The sequence below is a fragment of the Protopterus annectens genome, chromosome 6.part0 (assembly GCF_019279795.1).
Source record: "Protopterus annectens isolate FY-2018-M chromosome 6.part0, PAN1.0, whole genome shotgun sequence".
Taxonomy (NCBI): domain Eukaryota; kingdom Metazoa; phylum Chordata; order Ceratodontiformes; family Protopteridae; genus Protopterus; species Protopterus annectens.
In genome coordinates, this window is record NC_056737.1 from 1,558,723,843 (window position 1) to 1,558,748,339 (window position 24,497).

Below are 24,497 nucleotides of genomic sequence, written 5' to 3' on the forward strand. Positions count from 1 at the left end.
CACTTGGATTAACCTATAAGGAAGGTAATCTTTGCTACGATGCATGATACAGCCTGTGCTTCTACTACGTGCTGTCTGTTTTTGTCTTGTCTTTACTCTCTCAGATTGGAAGAACACTTGAATGCTTTCAAAAAACGTTATCTCCTTGCCATTGAAAGAAAGTCATCGATAGAAAGAAGTATTCTGTTTTTATTGCTCCTTATCAGATTGTCTACATGGAGACTTGAAAACCAGGCACACAGTTGCCTCTACAAACACTCATTTGTTTGCTAGAGGAAATTTTTTTTATTATATTCAGTGATGTCCTTCCATTTCACGGTTGCAGGTATCTTTCCATTAGGGATCCCCTGCCAAGGGTGGCCCAACATCCAACTAGTATACCAACGCCTTTAGGTCGACTTAAGGTACACTATGCATCACACATATGCTCCTTGTGTAGGGCATAAAGATGACATCAGGATGTACCGTCCTCAAAACTTCTTTGCCACCTGTCTGAACGCCCATTCCAATGCTGTTTCACCAAGCCATTTCAGATAAGTGTTTCACCAAGCCATTTCAGATAAGTGCCCCATTGGGAGTCTTTTTTTTTTTTTTTTTTTTACTTATTCTTTATTGTTGCTTGTGGATTTCATGTTATCCAAGAAGGGCAAATGCCAGTGTGGGAGACGGATTCCCCATAATGACAGCTACAACCAGTGTCTTTTTTTTGCTTATGTGCCTCTCACAGCTATATGTCCTGTTCAGTTTGTCAGGCGTTTGTACCTAAAATCCTTTGGAGTAGACTATCTTCTTTAGCACTTTATCTTGAAAATTAGCTTCTTCAGCAAGACACAATGGAGGGTACTTCCCGCCCCAAGGGACAGCTATGAGTGAAGAAGAAGCCTGGGACAGAATCTTCTGCTGTTCAGACTCCACCGCACATCTCTCCTGAGGTGAGTGAATGCCCAAAGGTTTGCCTGACTTTTTCGTTGGATTCTTCTGTCATGACTGGGTTGAAGGCTAGTGAGGATCTGACTTAAAGCATGTCCGAGGAGGCTTTGGAGATGCCCCTTTCAGACGTTCAGGGGGAACCACTGCTGATTATTTCCGAAGGGCCTAGGAGTTTTCCTCAGATATTAGTCAGAGAAGAAGTCCCTTACTACCATCACTGAATGCCATCCTGGGTCAGAGCCTTCCAAATTTTATAGGCAGACATCCCGTTGAAGTGAAACATATTTTCCTGCTCCTAAGGATTCACAGAGTGAATGTCAGACCTTCATTCAGGGTTTGTTTAGTGCTGTGATGGCATTGAAACTATTTCAGAGAATTTCTGTTTTATCACCCCTTGCTCCTCGACTTCCCTAAAAAGACCCAGGGAACAGGATTCTTTTGAGGAGGAGCTGGTTTCAGATGAGGAATCCCTTGCTTACTCTTCTCAGATTCCTTCTCCTTTGAACTATGAGAAAGAAGAAGAGGAATCTACCAGTCTTGATACTCCCTTTGAAGAGACTTCTTTTGTGGACATAATCTCCAGGGTGATGGTGTTCTTTAAGAGGGATTGTGCTCAGGTCACTGAGGTACATAAAAGATACTTTGAGTTGCTGCAGACAGACTCTCCTCCTGTTTTGACTGCCTTGTTAGGTGCATTTTCCAGTGCCTCCAAGGCTTCTCCAGATGCTGAGGCCCTTGCTCCCAAGTAACCTTATAGATTCTGTAGGGTGCCTGAAGAGTGTAAAATTTAGTACAAGTGTCCTGCTGCTGACCCCTCATTGGTGTCTGTAGCCTCTGACAAGCCTTCTCAATTGCTTCCTTCTCCCAAGTGACTGCCCTCTGAAAAAGATAGCAGGAGCATGGAAAGGCTAGGCAAAAAAGTTTACACTTCTGCTACCTTCGCTTTTAGGGCTGTTAATTATCAGACCCATATGCTGTCCTGTCTCTGGAGCTCAAGGGTGCTTATCTCCATACTCCGATCCATCCCCTTTTTGGGTCGTTTTTATCTTTCTCTGTTGCTTCCTGGCATTTTCAGTTCTCTGCTTTGCTCTTTGGCCTTTCTACCGTCACAAGGGTATTCGCAATATGCCTCAGTCCTGTGATTGCTTTTTGCAGGAATTAGGGGATCTAAGTATTTCCTTACTTGGACGACCTTCTGTTTCAGCATCTTTTCCAGCGATCTTGTTGCAGATTGTTCATTTTGCTATTTCCCTTCTGCAAGGCCTGGGGTTCACAATAAACTTCAATAAGTCTTTTCTGACTCCTGCTCAGGACCATGTTTTTCTGGGGAGCAGGATTCAGATGGTGCCTATACTGGCTTCCCTGCCTCCTTCCAGGGCATTGACACTTATTTCCTTCTTTCAAACTCTTCTTCCTCCAGCCTCTGTTACAGCTAGGGAGCTTCTGAGATCTCTGGGATTCATGACATCCACCATCCCTATGCCCCCTCTGGCCAAACTACACATGAGAAAGTTTCAGTAGTTCCTGAAATCAATTTGACTTCAACATGCACATCCCCTACATTGTGTAGTTTCTCTTTAACTTGACTCAAGAACTAACTTCCCTGATGGATTCAGCAGTTGTCTGTAAATCGAAGACTCCCTTTCCACCCCACTCTTCCCTCACAGGAGCTGTTCAGAGATGCTTCAGATGTGGGATGGAGAGCAGCATTTGGCTCCCTAAAGGTGCAGGGGCTGTGGTCTCCCCTTCAATAGAAGAGCACATCAGCATAAAAGAGATGAGAGCTCTTCTGCTGGCATTTCAGGCTGTTCAACCCCTCTTCTCCCCACGACCTTTCAAGGTAGTTACAGACAATACCACAGTGATATGGTATGTAAATAAATGGGGGAACAAGATCTTATCTTATCTTTGCCAGTTAGCACTCCTGGTGTGGGATCTTGCTGCCCAGTATCAAGTGACTCTTCAGGCAGTTTACTTTCCCTCGGGTCAAAACATTGTGGCAGGAGCTCTGAGCTCTGAGCTGGTCCTTTACTCAATCCCACGAATGGATGCTCCATAGGGATGTATTTCTGGACATTGTCCACCAGTGGGGTACTCCTCAAATAGATCTGTTTACCTCCCCTCTGAACAGACAACTTCCTGTATTTTGTGCCAGAGTCCCAGATCCTGTGGTTTGGAAGGTGGACGCCCTGTCTTTTTCTTGGAAGGAGGTATTTCTTTGTTTTTCCTGCCCTTCCCCTCATTCCAAAAGTCTTGTTCAGAATTCAACAGGATGCTCCCAAAATCTTGTTGGTGGCTCCCTTTTGGCCGAGACAGCATTGGTTCCCTCTTCTTTTGCATTTAGCCAAGGCCAATCATCACAGGTTACATCACAAGGTGGACCTACTCTCACAAGACAAGGGGTCTCTCATCCATCCCCACCTACCCACTCTTCGACTGACACTGGGTCATAGGATTCTGATTCCACATAAACTCCTTTTTTTTTCTGAGAATGTACTTAGGGTCCTGCAGGAGGCCAGGAAACCTGATACTAGGAAATCCTAGTTGTCCAAATAGAAGAGGTTTCTGTTTGGTGCCTTTCTTGTAACCTGGATCCACTTACAGTAGATGCTCCTTTGGATGTTCTTCATGTTTCACTGCTGCACTCATCACACTTGGGTTATCTGCCTGCAGGTAGCCCTCAGTCGGCCTGAAAACCAGAGTCTTGGGATTTCTGTGTCGGATGCTGTCACATGACGTCAGGTTGTGAGGGGTATAAAACATGCAGCCCATGCCATTACATCAGCTTTTCTTGCTGTGCGGGGTCCGGTTGGCTGCTACCTGAAATTTTCGTTTTTCAAGTTTCAAACCTGAAGTCTTCTAAAGCTAAGTATCCCATTGGGGATCCTTTTGTCTTGCTCTAACTGATGTCAGAAAAAGTTAACAATTGTCTTGCCTGTGGAAAGCAAATACCTCACAGAGATTTTCATTCTTACTGCATCACTTGTTTAGCCCAGACTACGACGTTCCTCGCTGTCAGTTTTGTGCCTTGTTCAACGCCTAAACTATTTGTTGTTGGGCTATCCTTGTCGCTCTCGTTCTCCATATTCTGAAATGGCTTTGTTAAGCCATCCGACTACCGATCTTCCAAAAAAATGTAAGGATAAAGACAGAGACAGACCGCATAGGTCCAAAACTGCCAACGATGCTTCTGTTAAGCTAGTTGCCAGTTCACCGGTACTCAGTGAGGTGCTTTCGTAGCCCCTGATACCCGCTTCTACAGATTCACAGGCCTCTACTGAGACCCATTTGGAGTCTGGTATGCCGCGAGATGCTTCTTCGACTATAGAACCTGCGGATGTCTGTACCTTGGATGGGTCCGGAGCCGCTGTGCAGGCACCAGCTTCTGAGGGTGTATTCAGACGTTCCGATGTTCATATTAAACCGAATGCTTCATTTTTGACTAAAACTACCAAATTTCTCAGGCCCAGAGTTCGTACTACGCCTAGGAAACCGATGACCAATGAGCATTCTCAAGCTTCCATGCCTCAGAAACAACTGCTTAGAATGGCTGAAGACCTTATTACTTTAATTAGGGGAAGCCAACCTCCCCCCTCTAAAAGACAAAGAATTGATTTTTCTTCTGATTCCACAGACCATGAGTCCAATGACTCTGACCCCAATGACTCTGACCCCTCTAATTACCAGGACATACCCTTATCCACCTATGAGGATTCAGATGCAGAGGATTCCATTCCCTCTGCCTCCCCTCCAGAGGACTTTTCTTTCGGTGAAACCTTGCATACCCTAAGACTGCGTTTCCATTGGGAATGCCAGGATTATCCTCAGTCTAAAAAGTGACTCAGGGAATTTTTAGATTTGTCTCAGCACAGGCCTCTAGCTATAACTCCTGTCCTGGATATTGTAGATGATGTCTTTATGGAATTAAGTCTTACCCCTGATACTTTACCTCCAGCTCCTAGAAAGCCTGACAGGTACTATAGAGTACCTGACTCTCACAAATTTATCTCTAAAAATCCTACTGCGGATCCAGAGACCATTTCCCGGGGACCTAAAGGTGTCAAGGCTACTACAGCCACAAAAATAGATGCTAGAAAACCAGATATAGTGGTCCAAGAAAAGAAGACAAAAGTTGCATTGATCACTGAAATCGCCTCACTAAGTGACTACAGTGTCTTGCATACAGGCAGAGTCTGCAGGCAAGAATGAGAGCAGTGTGGAAGAAGCATACCCAGACAGTTCCAATAGTAGTAGGACAAATGAGGCTTCCAAAAAAGAATCTGCAATCGTATTTAGATATGTTATCAATCCATATAACCCTGTACTGAATTGCATAGTATTAGAAACACAAAAGATTTGGAGAAATTAAAAGATATTTACATGGATCTACTTCATATGTTTGACACTTCAGAATGCCAAATTTCATATGGCCGAGACCGTATGATCGACATTTGAAATGTCAAACATATGAAAAACAAAAGTAAAAAACAACACTTAACACTGCTAGCAGGGGAGCTCCACCCCCACACACCCCGTAACTTAAGTATACCAACTCCAAGATCACACTACAGTGCAGGAATGGAAATCTTTCCATTCCGCACTGTATATAGATGCTGGTTCCGCATTGTCGGCATTTCAAATGTCAATCATATGGTCTCGGCCATATGAAATTCAGCATTTTGAAGTGTTGACAATGTGAAGGGGATCCATATATATATATCTATATATATCTATATATATATATATATATATATATATATATATATATATACACACACACACACATACACACACACGCGCGTGTGTATGTATCTGTAGGTATGTATCTGCCTATATCTGTCTCTTTATATACATACAGTGTCTTCTGCCTATTTCTTATATATATATATATATATATATATATATATATATATATATATATACACACACACACACACACACACACACACACACACACACACACACACGCAAATACATACGCACACACATGTATACAACTTCTGTTTTGTTTTTTATTTTGTTTTTTCCTTAAAATTGTATTTGTTCAAGTCAGTAATAGTGAAAACTCTTTCTTATAGGAAAATTCCTTTTTTATGTTTGGTAGTTAGTGCAGAGCATGCTTATTTATTTATTTGACATTTGTTGACCTGTATAGTCCAACTGGGACAAAGCCCTTTTTCAGTGGAGACCCGGAGAGAAAAGCTCCAACAGCACAAATATAACTGAGAGATGCATGTTACAGTAAATGTATAATAAAATAAGAATAGCAATATAAGGTAACAGTAAAGAAAGCAAGACTTTTTCAAGTTTATAAAACTAATACAAATTATTTAAAAAAAAAGAAAGCAAGACTTGAATACAATATAGTTTAGGCAGATAAACATAATGATGGGACAGACATGTAGAAGTAGGACTAAGAATATTGATTAGTTACTAATTGCAGACAACAGGAGGAGTAGATAGTAGTAGTAGGTTAAAAGATAGTACAGCTGAAGTCAGGAACAGAGAGGAGAATTAGTAGAAGAGAGTCAGGTAGTTCTTAGGTTGAAGAAGCAGGTTAATTGGAGAAAGAAAACAGAGAGTAAAAGGAGGTAATTAGATCTGGGAAGGAGAGATTAATAAAGAGGAGGAGACATGGATTGAGGACTGGAATCAAATGAGGTGGTTACAGTGACATATCCAGGTGTGGTTTAGGTATTCTTTGAGAGATCTCTTGAATTTGTAGACCTGAGGTACACTTGCAAGGGTCATAGGAGGCTTGTTCCATTGAATGGCGGGTGAGTAGCTGTATAGGTTCTGTCCGACAGTTTTTTTAGGTTTATGAATCTGTAACAGAAATTTTCAGAGCAACTTAGTGGTCTGGGAGGGATATAAACTAGTGAGGAAATGCTAGGGCATGCTAGGGCATAAAGAAGGTTTATTGATGATTAGAGTGGATGATGAGTATTTGAGTAACTTTGAGTTGGTTAGGAAACTCTAGCCAATTGAGTGACCTGAGGGCATGACACTGGTGCGATCTGGATGGCAAATTAGCAGCAAATCTAGCTACTTTATTATAGGTTGTTTCAAGTTTAGTGAGAAGAGAAGACTGAAGGCTTGTAAAGATTTGCAAGTTGTAGAGAAGGTTGGGAAGAAGGTAAACATTAGCTAGTGAGATTCTGGAGTCATTGGTTAGGAACATTTTGTTTCTGTATAGGAGACCAAGCTTTTGATGGGTCTTTTTAATACAATGATGTGAAGGTCAAATTTCAGTTAATAAATTAGGTTCATAGATTAGTACTAAGCTAACTGCCCTTGTGTGCCATTTTAAGCCTAGCCAATTATCCCTTGTGAGACTCAAACCCTGCACCTTGTGTTTGTAAGGCAAACACCTTAACCATTACGCCACCCTCGCAACCCATGGTCATCAATGATTACTCGGAGGAGCTTAGTATGGTTTTCAGGGGTGATGTTAGTGTTAAGTGAAAAGATGTTAAAAGAGAATTTGATGTGGTAGAGGGGTTTTGGGAGGAATAGTAGGAGTTTTGTCTTTTTAGGGTTGAGTATTGGGTGGTTATTAGTAAGCCAAGTTTGTGTGAGGGTGAGTAGTTCTTATGGTTGAGTTGTTTCCTTTAGTTTGAGGTCTAATTTTCTCAGCTACCATTTGCCTACTGTGCGACTCTAACAAAGACACTTTACCAGTGTTTCCTAGTTGCCTGCGAAAAGAGGCAATTATGTCCCGTAGACTTACCTGTTTAACATGTAAAGTAAAATAAAATACTGACTCAAACATTTTTGTACAGCAGTGATCAGATCTGCATACATCATCTGTGCCTATCTCAAAAGCTCTATTGTGTAGTGCAATAAGGCACTGACTATGACCTGTGTGACATGGGTTCACTTAGTGGTCCAGGCTGTGTAGGAGATAGGTGGGGGAAGGAGTGACAATGCGATGCCTACTTATCTATCTTAACAGGGGCTGGGTTAAACATGCATGCTGAGGGAGTGCTGCATTCTAGAACTCCTGATGGAGACCAGAGATCATAGGGAGGCACATGTTGCAAGGAGAGGGACGTAGGCTTGGAAAGTTATGTCAATTGAAGAAGCAAGTGACACCCCCCCTAATGGTCCAATGCCCACTCTTGGACTTCTGTGGGCACATACACAGGAGGGTTGGAAGGAACATAAAGACAATATCCTTTATTGCCTGAATGGCGACCATGCAGTGGGTGTGCTGTTACCCATTAAAACAGGAGAATGAATGGATGGTATGGTAGACATGACAGTGGTTTGATGATCAGCACATGTGGAGGGGAAAAATAACCAGACAAAACACATCAGCATAAACCATCACATGCTGTTACCCAGTAAAACAGGAGAATGAATGGGTGGTATGGTAGACATGACAGTGGTTTGATGATCAGCACGTGTGGAGGGGAAAAATAACCAGACAAAACACATCAGCATAAACCATCACATGATCCTACCATTGAAAAGAGTTGTGCTGCTTTTAACAGCAATAATGTTAACAAATGACTAAAGAGCATTGCAGATGTTGGCTTTAAAGGACAATACTTAAAGAAGCTGTGACCTGTTTAGAATCAAAGCATTCCATCGTCCTCACTACAGCATCATTTTTAAAGGAGGCTGCAGTGTGAAACAGTGAATAGTGTACCTTTGCAACACACGTTTCATTTACTTACTTTAAAAAGAGGTTGCACCTTCCCTTGACTTAATTATTCTTAAACTAAAATTGCATCACCTCAGAAAATGAGGCAGTAAGTGGTTGCACACATTGTTACTCCATACTGGCCTTGAATGAGAATAATTAATGAGGAGGTGTGAATCCCAATAAATGTCTTTTTGCATTTACTATAGTGAATTCAGTATTTTGTTTCCAATGAGTGAGTCTTTTTTTTTTTTTGTATCGTTTTTTTATTTCAGTCACTTTTTTGCTTTGGGATGAGTATGATAGCAGGAAGTGTGTGTGTGTGTGTGTGTGTGTGTGTGTGTGTGTGTGTGTGTGTGTGTGTGTGTGTGTGTGTGTGTGTCTGTGTGTGTCTGTGTGTGTGTGTGTGTGTGTGTGTGTGTGTGTGTGTGTATGTGTGTGTAAATTTTTTTTTTTTTTTTGCTGCATAAAGGTTTAATATACACACAAACCTGTGACTGCCTGCAGTACATGTGGTATAGAATGTCAAGAAGATAATATAGCAATAACCCACACCTGGGTGTGGGTAATGCTGGATTTACCCACGGTTGGCGTGGTTTGGTCACGAGGGCTTTGCCCTCGTGACCAAACAAAGCCAATCGTGGGTAAAAACAGCATTACCCACACCCAGAAGTGGGTTATTGATATTATACAATGACATTATTTAAGGGAAAAAAAATTAATTTTCTTAAATAATGGCATTGTATAATGCCTCCTTCCTGCCCTTCCGCAGCTGTCTGGTATTCTGCGGCAGTTCTGATGTACTGCGCATGCGTATGCCTACGCAGTACATCAGAGCTGTGGGCAAAAGCAATGGAGAAAGCAAGATCTCTGTTGCTTTTTACAAACTGTTTTGCTATGTTAAATGGGTTTAACATAGCGAGACAGCTTTAAAAAAAGCAATGGAGCCGTTGCTTTTTTTAAAGCTGTCTCGCTATGTTAAACCCATTTAACATAGCGAAACAGTTTGTAAAAAGCAGTGGAGAAAGCAAGAGAATGTCCGTTGCTTTTTTTAATGCTATCTCGCTATGTTAAACGAGTTTAACCTAGCGAGACAGTGTGAAGCAACGGAGGTCTTGCGTTCTCCGTTGCTGTAAAAAAAAAAAAGAGTTATAGTAATGGAAAAAGTCTGGGTGACCGGACCTTTTTCCATTACTATAACTCTGATTTACAACGTGCACGCTGACCAATCAGCGTGCACGTTTTTTGAATATTAATGGGGGGGGGGTCGTTGTATAATGTTGAATAACATACTTTTGTAAAGTTTTGTGAACATTATATAAAACTGTTAGAAAACTTAATTAGTCCCTTTTCCACACTTTTCAGACCCTGACAGAAACTATGGTGCTGAAACATATGGGCCTTACTCTGTCTGTCTAATTCAGAACTCTCCATTTGTTATGGATCAGTGTACAAAGAAACTCAGCTATCCAGACTGGGGAAGTGGTTGTTATCAGGTATTTATACTAATATTTACCTAATCAATTACAACTGATTATTTGTTTTGTACATCAATACATATTGAACAAATGTAGTGTATTTTTAAAAACTGGCAATCTCTATAGGGTTTATATAATTTTTTCACTACAACACCCATGCTACTGATGAAGTCATGTTGATCGATTGACAAAAACTGTCATGAATACCAGCTCAACAAAAATAAAAATGTCACTGTAAGTAGTCCCAGTGGACATTAGGGTAAGTTTTTTTGTTACAGGGGAGCAAGTCCCCTGTATCTCTCATGTGGGGAACACCCTCCATACCCCACCCCAAACTTAAGTATACCTACTCCAAAGTCGCACAACAGTGGAGAAAAGGGAAAATCCACTAACCACTTCCCTTGTCTTTTTCCTTTTATATAAAAAAGTCTTTATATGTTTTACTCATTATTAATTTTATTGTCGTAGTTTTGTGTTTTTGTTATCATGGCTCTTTTTTCTTTGCGACTTTGTGATTGAATGTAATTATCCTGCAGTACGGACAAATCAGCTTTGAGGTTTAAAAAATGTATTGCTTGTGGGCATGAATTGTCCCCACAAGGCACCCATGCCAGGTGTTTGTTTGGGTGTGGTGCACCTTGAACTTCCAGGCTTGTGCCACATTTGGTGTTATAGCCCTGGCTGATAGGAGAGACAAACTTGTTTTGAAAAGCCTTCTACAGCCTTTGGCTACTTCAGCTTCTCCTGCTCCTGTCAGATAGGAATAGGAAGTCCAAGAAGAAGAAAGAAAAAGTGAATTAAAAAACTCTGGAAAATATCCTTCCATATCCAAACCCAAGATAAGAAAGAGCGCAATCTCTTCTCCTGTTCTACCAAGGGCCAGCCAGACCCAACAATTCACTTAATTTTGGCTCCACCAGCTTTGGCTCCTTCTGGACCTTCAACTCAAACTTGGTACCAGTCAGCAGTGATTGAGGTTCTGTACTCAGAATCTTCCATTTCTCCCATCCTTAGTATCCCTAGTCGGTTTCTCTCTACAGACCTTCTGCTTCTTTAGCCAGGATGCAGTCCCGTTCGGCCCCATTACCACTGACAATTTTTCTCTAGAAACATCCCCTTTTCCCAGTCAGATCTGACCTGCCTCCTTCCAGATATGAAGTTTGAATCCAACAGCTAAGAAGCTTTGAAGCCAGCATTTGTGACAACTTCTCAATTTGCTAGATCAGTTGGGAAACTTAAATCTTCTGATTTGGAGCAGCTGATGAGATGAATTGATGTTCATCATATTGATCACTGCTGCAGTAGCCTTAGCTGTATGGTTTACATCCTGTTAGGGTATAACCGCCCTTCAGCTTCCAAAGCTTCAGGGCACCTTCCGCACACCCAAACTGTCAGGCAGAGTGAGCCGAACTAATTAAAAGACAAGTTGGGTTGTGAAGTGCACTCCTCTGACGCTTTCTGGGATCAACAATCTGGTTGTGCTATCCCTTTGCTGGACAGATAAGTTCCCTTTGGGAGGAAAACTTCAATTTTCTTGCTTATTTTGTTGTTTTATCACTTTCTTCAGAAAATTTATTTTAAAGCTAGGAGTCGTGTGTTTTACTGGACTGTCACATGACTGCAGTGTACTTTTAAATAGAGCACATGTTTTTCCTGTCGGTTTAAAAGTGTTGTAAAGTAACTGAAAACATTTTTTCTGTGGATAAATTGTTTTATTTTAGTTTTGCATAGCTGGCATAATGTTTTAAAAGCCTTTTTACTATAATGTTCTGTCAAAAAAGTATCCTTTCTAGACTGATAGCTTTTACCAACATTTGCTACTTGTCTTCCAGAGAAAGTGGCACCATTTTCTGTTTGACCATGGAACAGGCTGCCGGTTCCATGGTTGTTCCTTCTTCCAACCACAGAATTAAAATTAAGCAAACATCCTTTGCCACCACAGCAGGCTAGCAATTTGCCCCAACCACAGGTGGGTGATTCTGCTGTGGCCATTTGTTGTACCTTAGACTATTCATTGTTTAACCCTAATTTCTCTGGTATAGCACCTACAGCCACTGTAGACCAAGGGTTAGCCACATCCTCTGCAGCTGTTGGGGTCCCCCTCAGTGGGCTTAGACAAAAACCCTTTTGTTAGACTTGGGAGAAGGAAAAAAACTGCCATGAAGGTGAAGAGAACTCATTGCAGCAGAATTAAATTAAATCCGCCTTTATTACATATAAAAATCATCATGAGCACGTTTGTCCATTCATGCGTAAATGAACTTCATCAGATAACTAGAAGGAACAGGGAAGGTTTCTCTGTTGTGTTAGAATGCTGTACCCATCCCTGGAGAAGCTGCTGCTGCTAATGGTAACTTGGCTTGTCCCATTTCTTCTGTCAGAAAGAAACAGAAAACCAAACGTATCTGCTCCTCAAATTTCTTTAGTTTACTGGGTCTGCCTCTGGGTTTAATTCAGGATATTGATCCTTCTTGCAAAGTAATTTCTGGTAAAAGAAAGAGGGATGCCTTTTTTTCTGAAGAGATTCAGTATTCTGAATCTGAACAGGAAGATACAGGGATGGAGACAGGATGTTTTCACAGAGTGCTCAGCTATTGATTCTCCTTGTGTGTGTATGTGTGTGTGTGTGGGGGGGGTCTCTCTTTCTGATACTTTTGCTGGTGTTTTCAGTGGGACTGCACTAAGGTTTCTCAGTCCCTCAGAAAATACTGTGAGTTGTTACAGAAGAATTTTCCAGATCCTGCTTCTATTCCTCCTATTCTTTAGTGGATGTGGGTATTACAACCTGCAGTTTTCCTAATAGTCATCCACCTTTCCTTAAAAAAGTGCATAAAGTTCCTCAGTCTTTTAAATTGTTATACACTATTTCTAAGCCTGACCCACCAGCTATAACTCGAGTTGATCCCACTTCTGCTAAGCACTAGTCATTCCTGTCCTTTTCTTTTTATAAAGATGGGAAAATTATTGAAAGGTATGGCAAAAAAGTGCTATACTTGGGCAAATTTGATTTTCAGAATTTTGAATTGTCACTCGCATGTTAAAAGTTTGTTCTAATTGTGAAAGTATGAGGAATGTTTTATCTGTAGTTTCTTCTTGTGGGAGAAAATCTGCTTTAAATAACTTTATTTCTTCTCTTGCATGGGTCACTACTCATTGTTTACAGTGTGTGTGTGTGTGTGTGTGTGTGTGTGTGTGTGTGTGTGTTACTTCTTCCAGGACTATGGATACTTTTCTTTTGAGGAGGTTTGCATGACTGCATTCTCAATACCTCCCAGATGATATTAAAAATGAGATTTAAATTCATTATTGGATAAAGATTTCGTGTTTGTCCCCTCTGCAGCAGAGGTGATCAAAAAGTGTGATGAAAGGGGCAAACTGATCCAGGGAATCTAAAAGATTTGTCACCCTCCTTTTCCAAATTTTCCAAGGGATTTTCTATCTCCTCATCAAGTTTTGGAAAGAAATCAGAATAAACAGTCTCCACAAAATACAGGCAACCAGATGTTTAAGAATAAATGGCAAGGGGGGATTTGTCTCAAACTTCCCAAAAACCAAGGACAGTCCAACAAATCTGAATGACTGTTCTAGAGACCTTGTGACCCACTCTGACCCTGGCCCTTTTTCTTTCAGAAGGTCTGAATCTCCATTTTTCTCTTTGGCAACAGATGGTTTCAGAAAATGGGTTCTGAAAATCTTTCATCAAGTTTTACAAATGGCAGTTGGAGGAAATTCGTCCTTTCCAGGGTGTCTTTCTTCATCCTCCAAATCAGACACTTGTTTTCAATGGTTCTTCATCACATACTGTTTTAAGGAGTGCTAGAATTGTTCTTCTTTTCCAGATGGGGAAGGGTTTTTATTCAAAGATGTTCCTAGTGAAAAGAGGTAATTGGGAACATGTTTTCTGGGAGTGTGGTGAGTTTTCAGACTTTAAGGATTCCCTGCAGGATGCAGTGTTGGAGTGCTGGGTGGGAAGATTGGTGTGACGAAGGAGATGATTTTTCTGTGCTATGATACAGAATTAAAATTGCCTAGACTTGGTAAGGCCTTGCTGTGTCTAATTATGGTGACTAGAAAATGGAAATCAAAATCTAAATCAACCTGTGCTAGAAGTAGTGAATATAGTAACAGAAAACAACTGGAATTGAAATCTTTAGAATGGGTAGGAGAAACTACACAGGAAAAAAGTGGGAATTATGGGAACAGTACATACAGGGGAGGAATGAGGTTTAAAAGAACGCAGGACTTAAATGAGTCATGTAATGTCTGACTGAAAATGATTGGCTAGGTTACAATTAATGTATAATGTTTACAACTGTGAATGTGTCATTATGGTTTGTGGTGTAAAATGCTTTCAACTAGGATTGTGTTCATTTATATAAATGTATGATTGCCTCTGCCGTAAGTGATGGTTTAATAAAGATGTTTCTTGTTTAAAAAAAGGAGCAGGAATTGAATAATTTATATAATGTTGCTTAGGTTAAATGACATATAGCAATATATGTGAAGTATAATGTTAGTAGACATGAACTTGTTAATACAGTTTGATTACTTTTATATAAATTTGCCTATGTCACAAGTGATAAGTCAATAAAGGTGTTTAATTAAAAAAAGGATGTTCCTATTGCCAAAGAAAGAAAATGCTTAGTGACCAGTTCTTTGGCTCTTTCTTTCCTAAACCTGTTTGCGATAGCGCCCAAATTCAAAATGTTGCCACTTAACAATCTGTTACCGGTTCTTCGTCTTTCAAGTTTCCTGGTAACACTAGACTTAAAAGAGGTTTATCACCACATCCCTATTCATTCAGACTTCAAACATTTCTTAAGGTTTTGTGTGTCTGGATCACATTATCAGATGTTCATCATGTTACCCTGCTGCAGTCATCACACTTGGGTTATCCTGTCTTTAGGCGGTCCCGCAGTCGGCCTGAATTCCAGTGTCTTTGTCCGGCGTCGGTTGCTGTCGCTTCTTCCCTGACGTCAGTGCGCCTTGGGTATATAAGAGGCATCCGATGCCATTTTCTTCAGTCTTTCTTGCCACGCGGTGCCCGAAGCAGAAGCAGTTCGCAAGTGCCGGTCGGCCGACACCTGAGATTTTCAAATTGAGTTTCAGTCGGAAGTCTTCAAAGCTAAGTACCCCGTTGGGGAACCTTTTCTTGCCTCAGTCTGATGTCAGAAAAAGTTAACAATTGCATTTCTTGTGGGAAGCAAATACCTCATAAGGACTTTCATTCTTATTGTATACCTTGCCTAGGCTCAGACCACGACGTCACTGGTTGTCGGTTTTGTGCTAGGTTCAATAAGCGAACTATAAAGCAACGCTTTGATTTCGCATGACACTACTTTGGTAGGAAATTTAATTACACTATACCGTTGGAGCAGCCGACTACTGGCGTGCATAAAAAACACAAAGATAAAGAAAGGCAGCCTAGATCCAAGCCAGACTCCGAGGCCTCGGCTGGGCCGGTCGCCGGTTCTCCGGTTTTCAGTGAGACGCCTGCGCAGCCCCTGGCTACCACAGAATTAGAACCCCAGACCGCTTCAGATTCTCTAGCAGAGAGTTGTAGGCCGACGCAGCCATTTTCTTTAGGCACTACCGACGACATTGCAGAAGGAGAAGCCGGTTCTGTAGAAACACCTTTGGTTTCAGAAGGTGTCTTCAGACCGACTACTCTCACCGTAAAATCTTATGCTAAGCTTAAGACTCCTCTAAAACCAAAAAAGACTGCACTTTAGTCTCCAGTTCAAGGCCCCATGCCTAAGAAACAGATGCTTAAAATGGCTGAAGATTTGATTTCTTTAATCAGGGGTTCCCAACCCCCCCCCCCCGACAAAAGGCCTAGACAAGAGGAGGATTATGCCTCCTCTGATCAAGTGTCTATTTCCTCAGGCTCCTCTGGGGAGCAGGATTACTCCTTCCCCCCTTATGAAGATTCTGATGCTGAAGATTCCATTCCCTCAGCTTCTCCCTCTGAAGACTATTCCTTTGGGGAAACCTTACATACCATGAGGGAACATTTCCACTGGGAAGGTCAGGACTACTCCGACTCAAAGAAAAGGCTCCGAGAGTTTCTTTTACTCCCCCAGCACAGACCACTTGCTATACCCCCAGTTTTAGACATTGTGGATGATGTTTACTTAGAAGCTAGTCTAAATCCAGATTCTCTGTCTCCTGCTCCAACCAAACCAGATAGATACTATAGAGTGCCTGACTCACACAAATTCCTTTACAAAAACCCTGTTGCTGATCCAGAGACAATCTCCCAGGGTCCCAAAGGGGCTAAGGCTTCTATGGCTAAAAATCCTGTACCCTCTGAAAGGGACTCCACAGCACTAGATAGGTGGGGGAAGAAGGTTTACACCTCAGCTACTCTAGCTATGAGAGCACTAAATTGTCAGTTTCACATGCTTAAATACCAGCAATTCCTAATGTCTCAAATAAAACAAAAGATGAGCACGCACCCTCAACAGTCTGAATTCAAGGAAATGCAGGATCTGTTGCATGCAGCTGAACAGGTGGGCAAACATACTTTACAATGTGGATTTGATTCCTTGGAAGCTTCCTGTAGAGCAGCTGTTACTGGGTCTGTTATACGTAGGCATGCTTGGTTAAAGGAACAAACTCTGCCTGATCATGTTAAAGCAATGTTACTAGATGCACCCTTACATGTCTTCTTTGGGGTTAAAGCAGAAGAGGTTTTAAAGAAAATGGAGGATAAGGCAAAATCTATGCAGACGGTCAAAGATTTCTTACAGCTACAGCCCCCACGCTTCAGCAGGAATTGGCCAACAAAAAATTGGTCCTTTCCAGCTTCTGACAGACCACAGAGGGGTAAATACAGGCACCCAAGGGGCAGAGGACAAGTACAAATCCCTTACAAACCTCGACAATGGGGCACTGCAACACAGAAGGGAGGAGAAGACAGGTCCAAACTACTAGAAGGCAAACACAATAACTTAAACCTCAAACTGCCAAGCAAAACTCTCTTGGCTGCTCCCTTGGGAGGAAAATTAACACTTTTTGCAGACAACTGGCGCATCATCACAAAGAACAAATGGGTCCTAGACATTATCTCACAAGGATACAGATTCCATTTCCACACCTTGCCAAGGATAAAAGGAATGCCAAACCTGCCACAAAATCAATGGGCAGAGGCACAAAAACAAATTACAGCTCTCATGGACATGAGAGCCATTCAGCTGGTACCTACACAGGGGCAAGGCCAAGGATTTTACTCAAGGCTCTTTCTAGTCCCCAGAAAGGACAATGCTTGGAGACCCATTCTGGACCTTTCAATTCTAAACACCTTCTTGCAAGTACCCAAATTCAAGATGCTAACACTACAGCAGCTTCTTCCCATGTTGGGCAAGAAAGCTTGGCTAGTAACGCTGGACCTCAAGGAGGCATACCTGCATGTCCCTATCAGACAAAATTGCAGAAGATACTTCCGTTTCATTGCAGGTTCAACCCATTACCAATTCTCTGCACTGCCCTTTGGCTTATCTACTGCACCCAGGGTCTTCACAAAATGCCTGGCACCAGTAATTGCATACTGCAGACAAAGGGGAATTCAAATATACCCATACCTGGACGGCTGCCTCATCCAAGCAGAAAGCAAGGACATCCTCTTACAACATCTGGCTTTTGTAAAACACCTTCTAAGTTGCCTAGGGTGCACAGTAAACGAAAAGAAATCAAAACTAGTGCCCTCACAAAATATGACATTCCTGGGTGCCAGCTTGAATACAACGGCCCAGATGGCTTTTCTGATGCCAGACAAACAACTACAACTAACTCAATACTTCAAAATAATGGCAACAAAGACCCAACTCCCTGCAAGAAAAATTCTGTGGGCCTTGGGCTTCATGGCATCTTGCATACTACTAATACCATTTGCAAAACTGCATATGAGGAAATTACATTGGTACCTAAAAAGCGTATGGACTCAACACAGCCACAGCTTGGAAACAATGATACCTCTCATTCCCTGCCTTCAACAGGAGTTTCTATGGTGGTCACAGGCATGTCACCTCAACAAGGGTCAGCCTTTCACCTTACCCCCAGCCAGGCAAGCTATGACAACAGATGCATCGGACTACGCCTGGGGGCACACATGGCAGGACGGTGTGTTCAAGGCATATGGACTGCAGATCAAAGGAATCTGCACATCAATCAAAAAGAAATTTTAGCTGTACAGAATGCCCTGACAGCCTTCAAGGACCTCTTACATCCAGGACAGCTTACAATAAGGACAGACAGCACCACAGTAATGTGGTACATAAACAAACAAGGGGGTACACACTCCTACCCTCTATGCAGGCAAGCAATGACCTTGTGAAACACAGCACTGGCTTACCAGGTTCAATTACAAGCTCAATTCCTGCCAGGAAAAAAGAACACATTGACAGACGACCCAAGAAGAAACATCTTGGATCCCCATGAGTGGAAACTGGATCCACAAGTATTTGCAATGATAACTCAAAAATGGGGGCACCCAGACATAGACCTGTTTGCCAGCCCCCAAAACTATCAGCTAACAAAATGTTGTACAAGGACATTTCACCATCAAGCTTGGAAAGTGGACGCACTCTCATTCAGTTGGAAAATGCTGACAGTATATGTCTTCCCTCCATTGCCCCTTCTCACAAAGGTGCTGCTGAAAGTCAGGATGGAGAGACCCCGAATGATACTCATTGCCCCAGACTGGCCACGCCAGCACTGGTACCCACTATTAAGGAATAATGGCCCAGAGCCCACCATGGATTTTACCACAAATTACTCATCTGCTCACACAGCAAGACAGTCAGATTCTACACAGCCAGCTCATAACCTTAAATTTGGCTGCATGGCAAATCACCTAAGCAACCAGCCAGCTCCTCTTTCACAAGCTGTTATGGATGTTATTCTGGAAGCCAGAAGGCCCAGCACCAGGAAAGCCTACTCAGACAAATGGAAAAGGTTTTGCGCCTGGAACCAAGCTAAAGGCCAAAACACCCTTCAGCCGGACATACCTCAGATTCTACAATATTTAACTGAGATGTTACACAAAGGGCTTTCTTTTTCATCTATTAAAATCCACGCCTCAGCTATTTCAGCTCACTACAACACGGATCCTCCCTTATTTTCACATCAACTTCTAAGGCAGTTTCTGAGGGGGGCCAAATACATTAGGCCTCCCAGCAGAGCACTGACACCAACTTGGGACCTCAATTTTGTTCTGGAAAAACTTACGCTACCTCTTTTTGAACTAGCTTTCTCAGCTGACTTAAAGTTTATATCATGGAAGACTGCCCTGCTGCTAGCAATTACTTCAGCCAGAAGAGTCTCAGAGCTTCAGGCACTAATGGCAGTAGAGCCTTTCCTCATTTTTCATCAAGACAGAATTTCTCTACGAACTAACCCCTCCTTTATGCCTAAGGTGGTATCCAGTGTGGCTCTAAATCAAACCATCCATTTACCCACCTTCTTTCCAAATCCACAGAACAAAGGAGAAAGAATCCTGCATTCCTTGGACATTCACAGGCAGCTACGTTACTACTTGGATAAAACTAAGGTTTTCAGAAAATCTGACCAGCTTTTTGTATCCTGTGCTACAGCATCACAAGGAAAGGCTATCTCAAAACAGACCATTTCCAAATGGATTGGACATTGCATACATTTTTGCTACACCCACCATGGAAAATCAGTTCCTGATAGCATAAGGCCCCACTCTACCAAGGCAGCAGCTACATCTACAGCCTTCCTCAGGGGGGTGCCAACCAAGGATATTCTGGAAGCTGCAACTTGGAGTTCAGTGCACACCTTCACCAAACACCATCACTTACCTCTGTACTCTAAGACTAGAGCTGGCTTCGCCACTGCAGTTTTGCAGGGCCTTCTAGCCTCCTCTAACCCTGTTTGACTCCACCTCCCATCCTTAGCTTTGGGATTCTACCCAAGTGTGATGACTGCAGCAGGGTAACACGATGAACATAGTACAGTTTTGTACCTACCATAAATGTAGATGTTCGAGTGTATACCCTGCTGCAGTCCAGGTTACCCTCCCTCCATCCCCTCTGACCTAACTAAAACCTTTCAATACCTTAAAATCTGATACAACCTTTGTGGTGTATTTGCTTATAGCTGGAGGGACGTTTTGTTTATGCTAAACTTTTATTATTGGTACTATCGGGGGGCACCTGACATCTGGGGCAAGAAAAACTGCCTCTTATATACCCCTGGTGCACTTACGTCAGGGAAGAAGCGACAGCAACCAACGTCAGACCAAGACTTTGGAATTCAGGCCGACTACGGGACCACCTGATGACAGGATAACCCAAGTGTGATGACTGCAGCAGGGTATACACTCGAACATCTACATTTATGGTAGGTACAACACTGTACTTTCTCTGCTTTGCCCTTTGCACTGTTCACTGCACTAAGGGTGTTCACAAAGTGTCTAGCTCCAGTTATACCTCATTGCAGACTACAGGGCATCCATGTTTCCATATTTAGACAATTTCTTATCTTTGCAGTCTTTTTCAAAGTGTCAATAATCTTTCTGTTGGATGAGAGATTTCTTAGACAAGTTGGATTCCAAGAAAACATTCAAAAGTCTTTCTTGACTACTTCACACAAGATTGTGTTCCTGGTATGTCAGCTAGACACCTCAGTTCAAAGAGCTTTTCTTCTACAGGAAAAAAAACAGATCTAGATCTATTTCTTTGTTTTTTTTATTTAGACTTTGGTTACTGTAAATGAGTAAATCTGGATTTGGATCTCATGGCACCTATAATTCTCACGATACTCCTGGCAAGATTCCACATGAAAAAGATACAGTGGTGTCTGAAATCTTTTTAGTCCCAGCACCAACACCCCCCCCCCTTTTTTTCAATTTAATGTTTATTGATATTTTGCAATATAAAAGAGTAGCCATAACAGGCAAGAGAGTATATTGGTTGTTTCCAATGTACTGTTTTGCCTGTTATGTCTACTCCTTTATATTACAAAATATCAGTAAACATTAAATTGAAAAAAAAAGGTGTTTGGTGATGGGACTAAAAAGATTTCAGATACCACTGTATCTTTTTCACACCATTTATCTTTTCAAATCCCAGTGCTGGGGTATGTCAGAAGAGAACCCATTTGGTGAATAAAACAGAGATCCTTAAATCCAGGTCTCCCCTTCTCCATCCATGCTCCAAAGTAGTCAGTCACCACAAATGTCTTGGAAATTGCTTGGGGAGCAGTTTTAAAAGGGATAAAATTGTAGGTGATGTGGGACACCAAGGACAGAAGCAAGCACATAAATATGAAAGTGGTACTTGCCCTGATCAAGGCAGTCATCTCTTTGAACCATCTTTGTGTCCCAGGACCTTCAAGTCATTACAGACAATACCACAATTATGTGAGACATTAAGCAAGGGGGGAGCCGGGTCTTACCCCCTTTTACTAGCCATGTTAGCTTGGAATATATGTTCACATCACATTGTCTCTGTATAGGCATCCTTCATTCCATCAGAATCCAATTGTGCAGCAGATAAGGTAAGCAGGACAAGAGCCAGACCCTCACAAATGGAAACTAGGTTAGGGGGGTCTTCCAAGATTTTATTTGTCTGCGGGGAGTCCCACAGCTAGACCGCCTTGACTCTTCTCTGAACCATCAATTTGCAAAAATCTGTTCCAGGACTCCATACAAAAAAGCCTGGAAAACAGATGCCTTTTCTCTTCTTTAGACAGAAATGTTCTTGAATCTTTTTCCATCCTTTCCACTAATATCCATTGTACTTCTGAAGATTCAGAAGGAATCCACCAGATCATTATGGTGGCTCCATTCTGGTCCAGGCTGCCATGTTTCTCCTTTTGTTTGGAAATTACCATGTACCACATGCTTTCTGAAAGACTGGATCTATTCACCCAAGAACAGGGGTGTTTGATACATCCCAACATCAGTTAACTTTAATTGACTACCTGGATGATAGGGTCTTAATTCCTTTTAGGCACCTGTTTACTGAAAATGTGCTGTAGGTTCTAATGGAGGCAAGAACTACTACAAAATCCCCTAATGTTAAGTTGTCAATCTCGCCTTCATTCTTGCTGGATGGGTTCGGAGCCGATCCTCGGCTCTGACTCGGCCACTTACTAAAGCTCAAGAGCTAATTTTACCGGCTCGAGGCAACCCTATATCCCATGATGCAAGGCGATAACTACCCAGATCTCGTTTGCCGCTTTCGCTTGCGAGGTGCTCTTTTTACCGGCTCTGGTAAGTTTTTTTCAAAATTCAGACTTTTAGTCTCTCCCCTTTAGTTTTAGTCACTACCGTTGTTGTGTAAACTCTTAATGATTAGTTTAACCCTATTTCCGTTAGTGTTCCCTATTTTTCCAGTTATTTATCCCTCCCCCTAAGTTAGGCCTTAAGCCCCCCCCCCTTTCCTAATTTTTTGTCAGGGATTCTGTGTGGTGTTTGAGTGTGCTTGTATCCCTGTTTTAATTTTTATTGGATTGGGTGTTTATTGTGTGTGCGTCTGTGTTTTTTTGTCACTTAGTGTTACTCGACACAGTTATTTCGAAGGACACAAAGGTCTCAGGCTTCAAGAAGTGTGACTCGTGCAGTCAGAAGATGTCTCTGACAGACGGTCACACTTCTTGCCTGGGACCTCTGCACCTGCAGGACTCTTGTGCTGTCTGCCATGCATTCAGCCCAAGAGTCCTGCAGGAGCGCAGAAATAAATTAATACTGAGTGGCTTATTAAAGCCTGAGAGCTCCCTGACTAAGTCGGCTCCGGGGAAGCCCTCGAAACCAGTTAAGCCTTTGGCTCCAAGCCCTAAGCTATCGGCTACTGGTTCGCCTTCTGTGACGAGATCGGCTCCGGCCAGAGCCGATCCTTCTATGTCACAAGCTACAGTATCGGCTCCATCCAGCACCGATACTGCTAAATCTGGGCACTCAGTGTCGTCTCCGGCTGGAGCCGACGTATCCTCGGCTCCTTCAGCTCCACCTATCTCAAGAAAGAGATCAAGATCCCCTTCGCTGGAGTCGATACATTCGGCTCCAAGATCACCCCTGCTCTCGGAGCGGAGCCATCGGAGCCGGTCTTCTCGGTCGTCCAGGCTGTCTGACCACGACCTTGAGAGAGTGGTGAGTAGACTATTAAAGTCTCAGGCATTGGCCCAAATGCTCCATAGCCCGTCTCAACAGACGGTAGCTATTACACATCCACCTAACATTCCTCCTTCGACTCTCTTACAGAGCTCGGAGCTGGAGCTCCTTGGAGCCGTGACTGTTGTGACTTCGGAGCCGATACCACCCCCTCCTTCGGCTCCGTCGTCATCTGCTCCGATTTCCTCCTTGATGCCTTCATTGGAGGGATCCGGGCATCTGGTCTCTCTCGTCGGCTCCGAGGGGGCGAGTGGCATCGGACCCTTGTCCAACCCCGTTCTCCCTCTCGGAGCTTCGGCGCTGGTGAGCTCAGCTCCGACATCAGCCTCGGAGCCGTCCCTGTCGGTGCGGCCTGGGGTTCCTATCTCTTCGGAGCGGGAGCCTTCTGGCCTCTCTGATGGGGGAGCCTTCGAGGTGATGAGGAGTGTACTAGCCCCAGGGCGTAGGCAATGGTCAGTTCCATCAGCACCTCCCACTACAGTGCCTGCTGACGTCTCTTCCCACTCTCTTGCTCCCGGACCCAGAGATCCAATGCCTCTGGTTTCCCCACTGGGAATATCTTCCTCTTCCGAGGCTTCTCCTGACCCATCAGGTGAGCCTCCGCGTAAGAGGAAACATCTAGACTCCCCTGAGTCTATTACATCCGATACTGACTTGGATGAGTCGGAGGGATCCCCAAGGTCCCCCTCTGTGGATGTCTCTTTCTCAGACATCCTTGAACTCCTTAAGCAGAGGGGGAACTGGCCTTCCCTTAATCCTTTCGAGGACGAGTCGGTATACCTGAAGGCGTTCGGTTCTCGACCCTCCACCTCCTGGGTGTCTCCGCCTTTCGACCCTCTTATGGACGTGGTGGCTCGCAAGGCATGGATGGCCCTGGATTCGGTGGAACCCACTCCTCGGAGGCCTTCTAAATTCATCACGGCCCCACCTGATAGGCAATTTTTGACAAAAGGTGTCCCGGTTGATGCCATGGTGGTGGCTGCTGCCACCAAGAAGGAACTAGCTGATCCTTCAGTACCTGTCCATCCTCCTAACAAGGATTCCAGGACTATGGATAGGTACGGCAAGTGGATATTTTCTTCAGCGACCTTTGCTATGCGGTCGCTGAACTACTTGTGTCACTTCACCCGCCTTCAAAGAGATGTTCTTAAAGAGTTGGGAGAAGTTTTACAGGATCCGTCAGCTGCTGGGTCCCAGGATAAGATTAACTCACAGCTAGGAACCCTAAACTCTATTGTTAACTCCTCCATGCGGCTCATTTCATATGCAGCCGATGGAGCGAGTAGGGTCGCAGGCACAGGAGTGG

At 43.0% G+C, this 24,497-nt stretch overlaps 1 protein-coding gene across 1 annotated transcript in view; it reads left to right on the plus strand.

Moving 5' to 3' along the window:
- LMLN (leishmanolysin like peptidase) overlaps nucleotides 1–24,497 on the plus strand; it is a 2,253,233-nt gene that overhangs the window by 1,881,919 nt on the left and 346,817 nt on the right. The window contains exon 13 of the mRNA XM_044073684.1: nucleotides 9,944–10,074. Within this exon, the coding sequence (XP_043929619.1) occupies nucleotides 9,944–10,074 (131 nt within the window). The remainder of the gene's footprint in view (nucleotides 1–9,943; nucleotides 10,075–24,497) is intronic.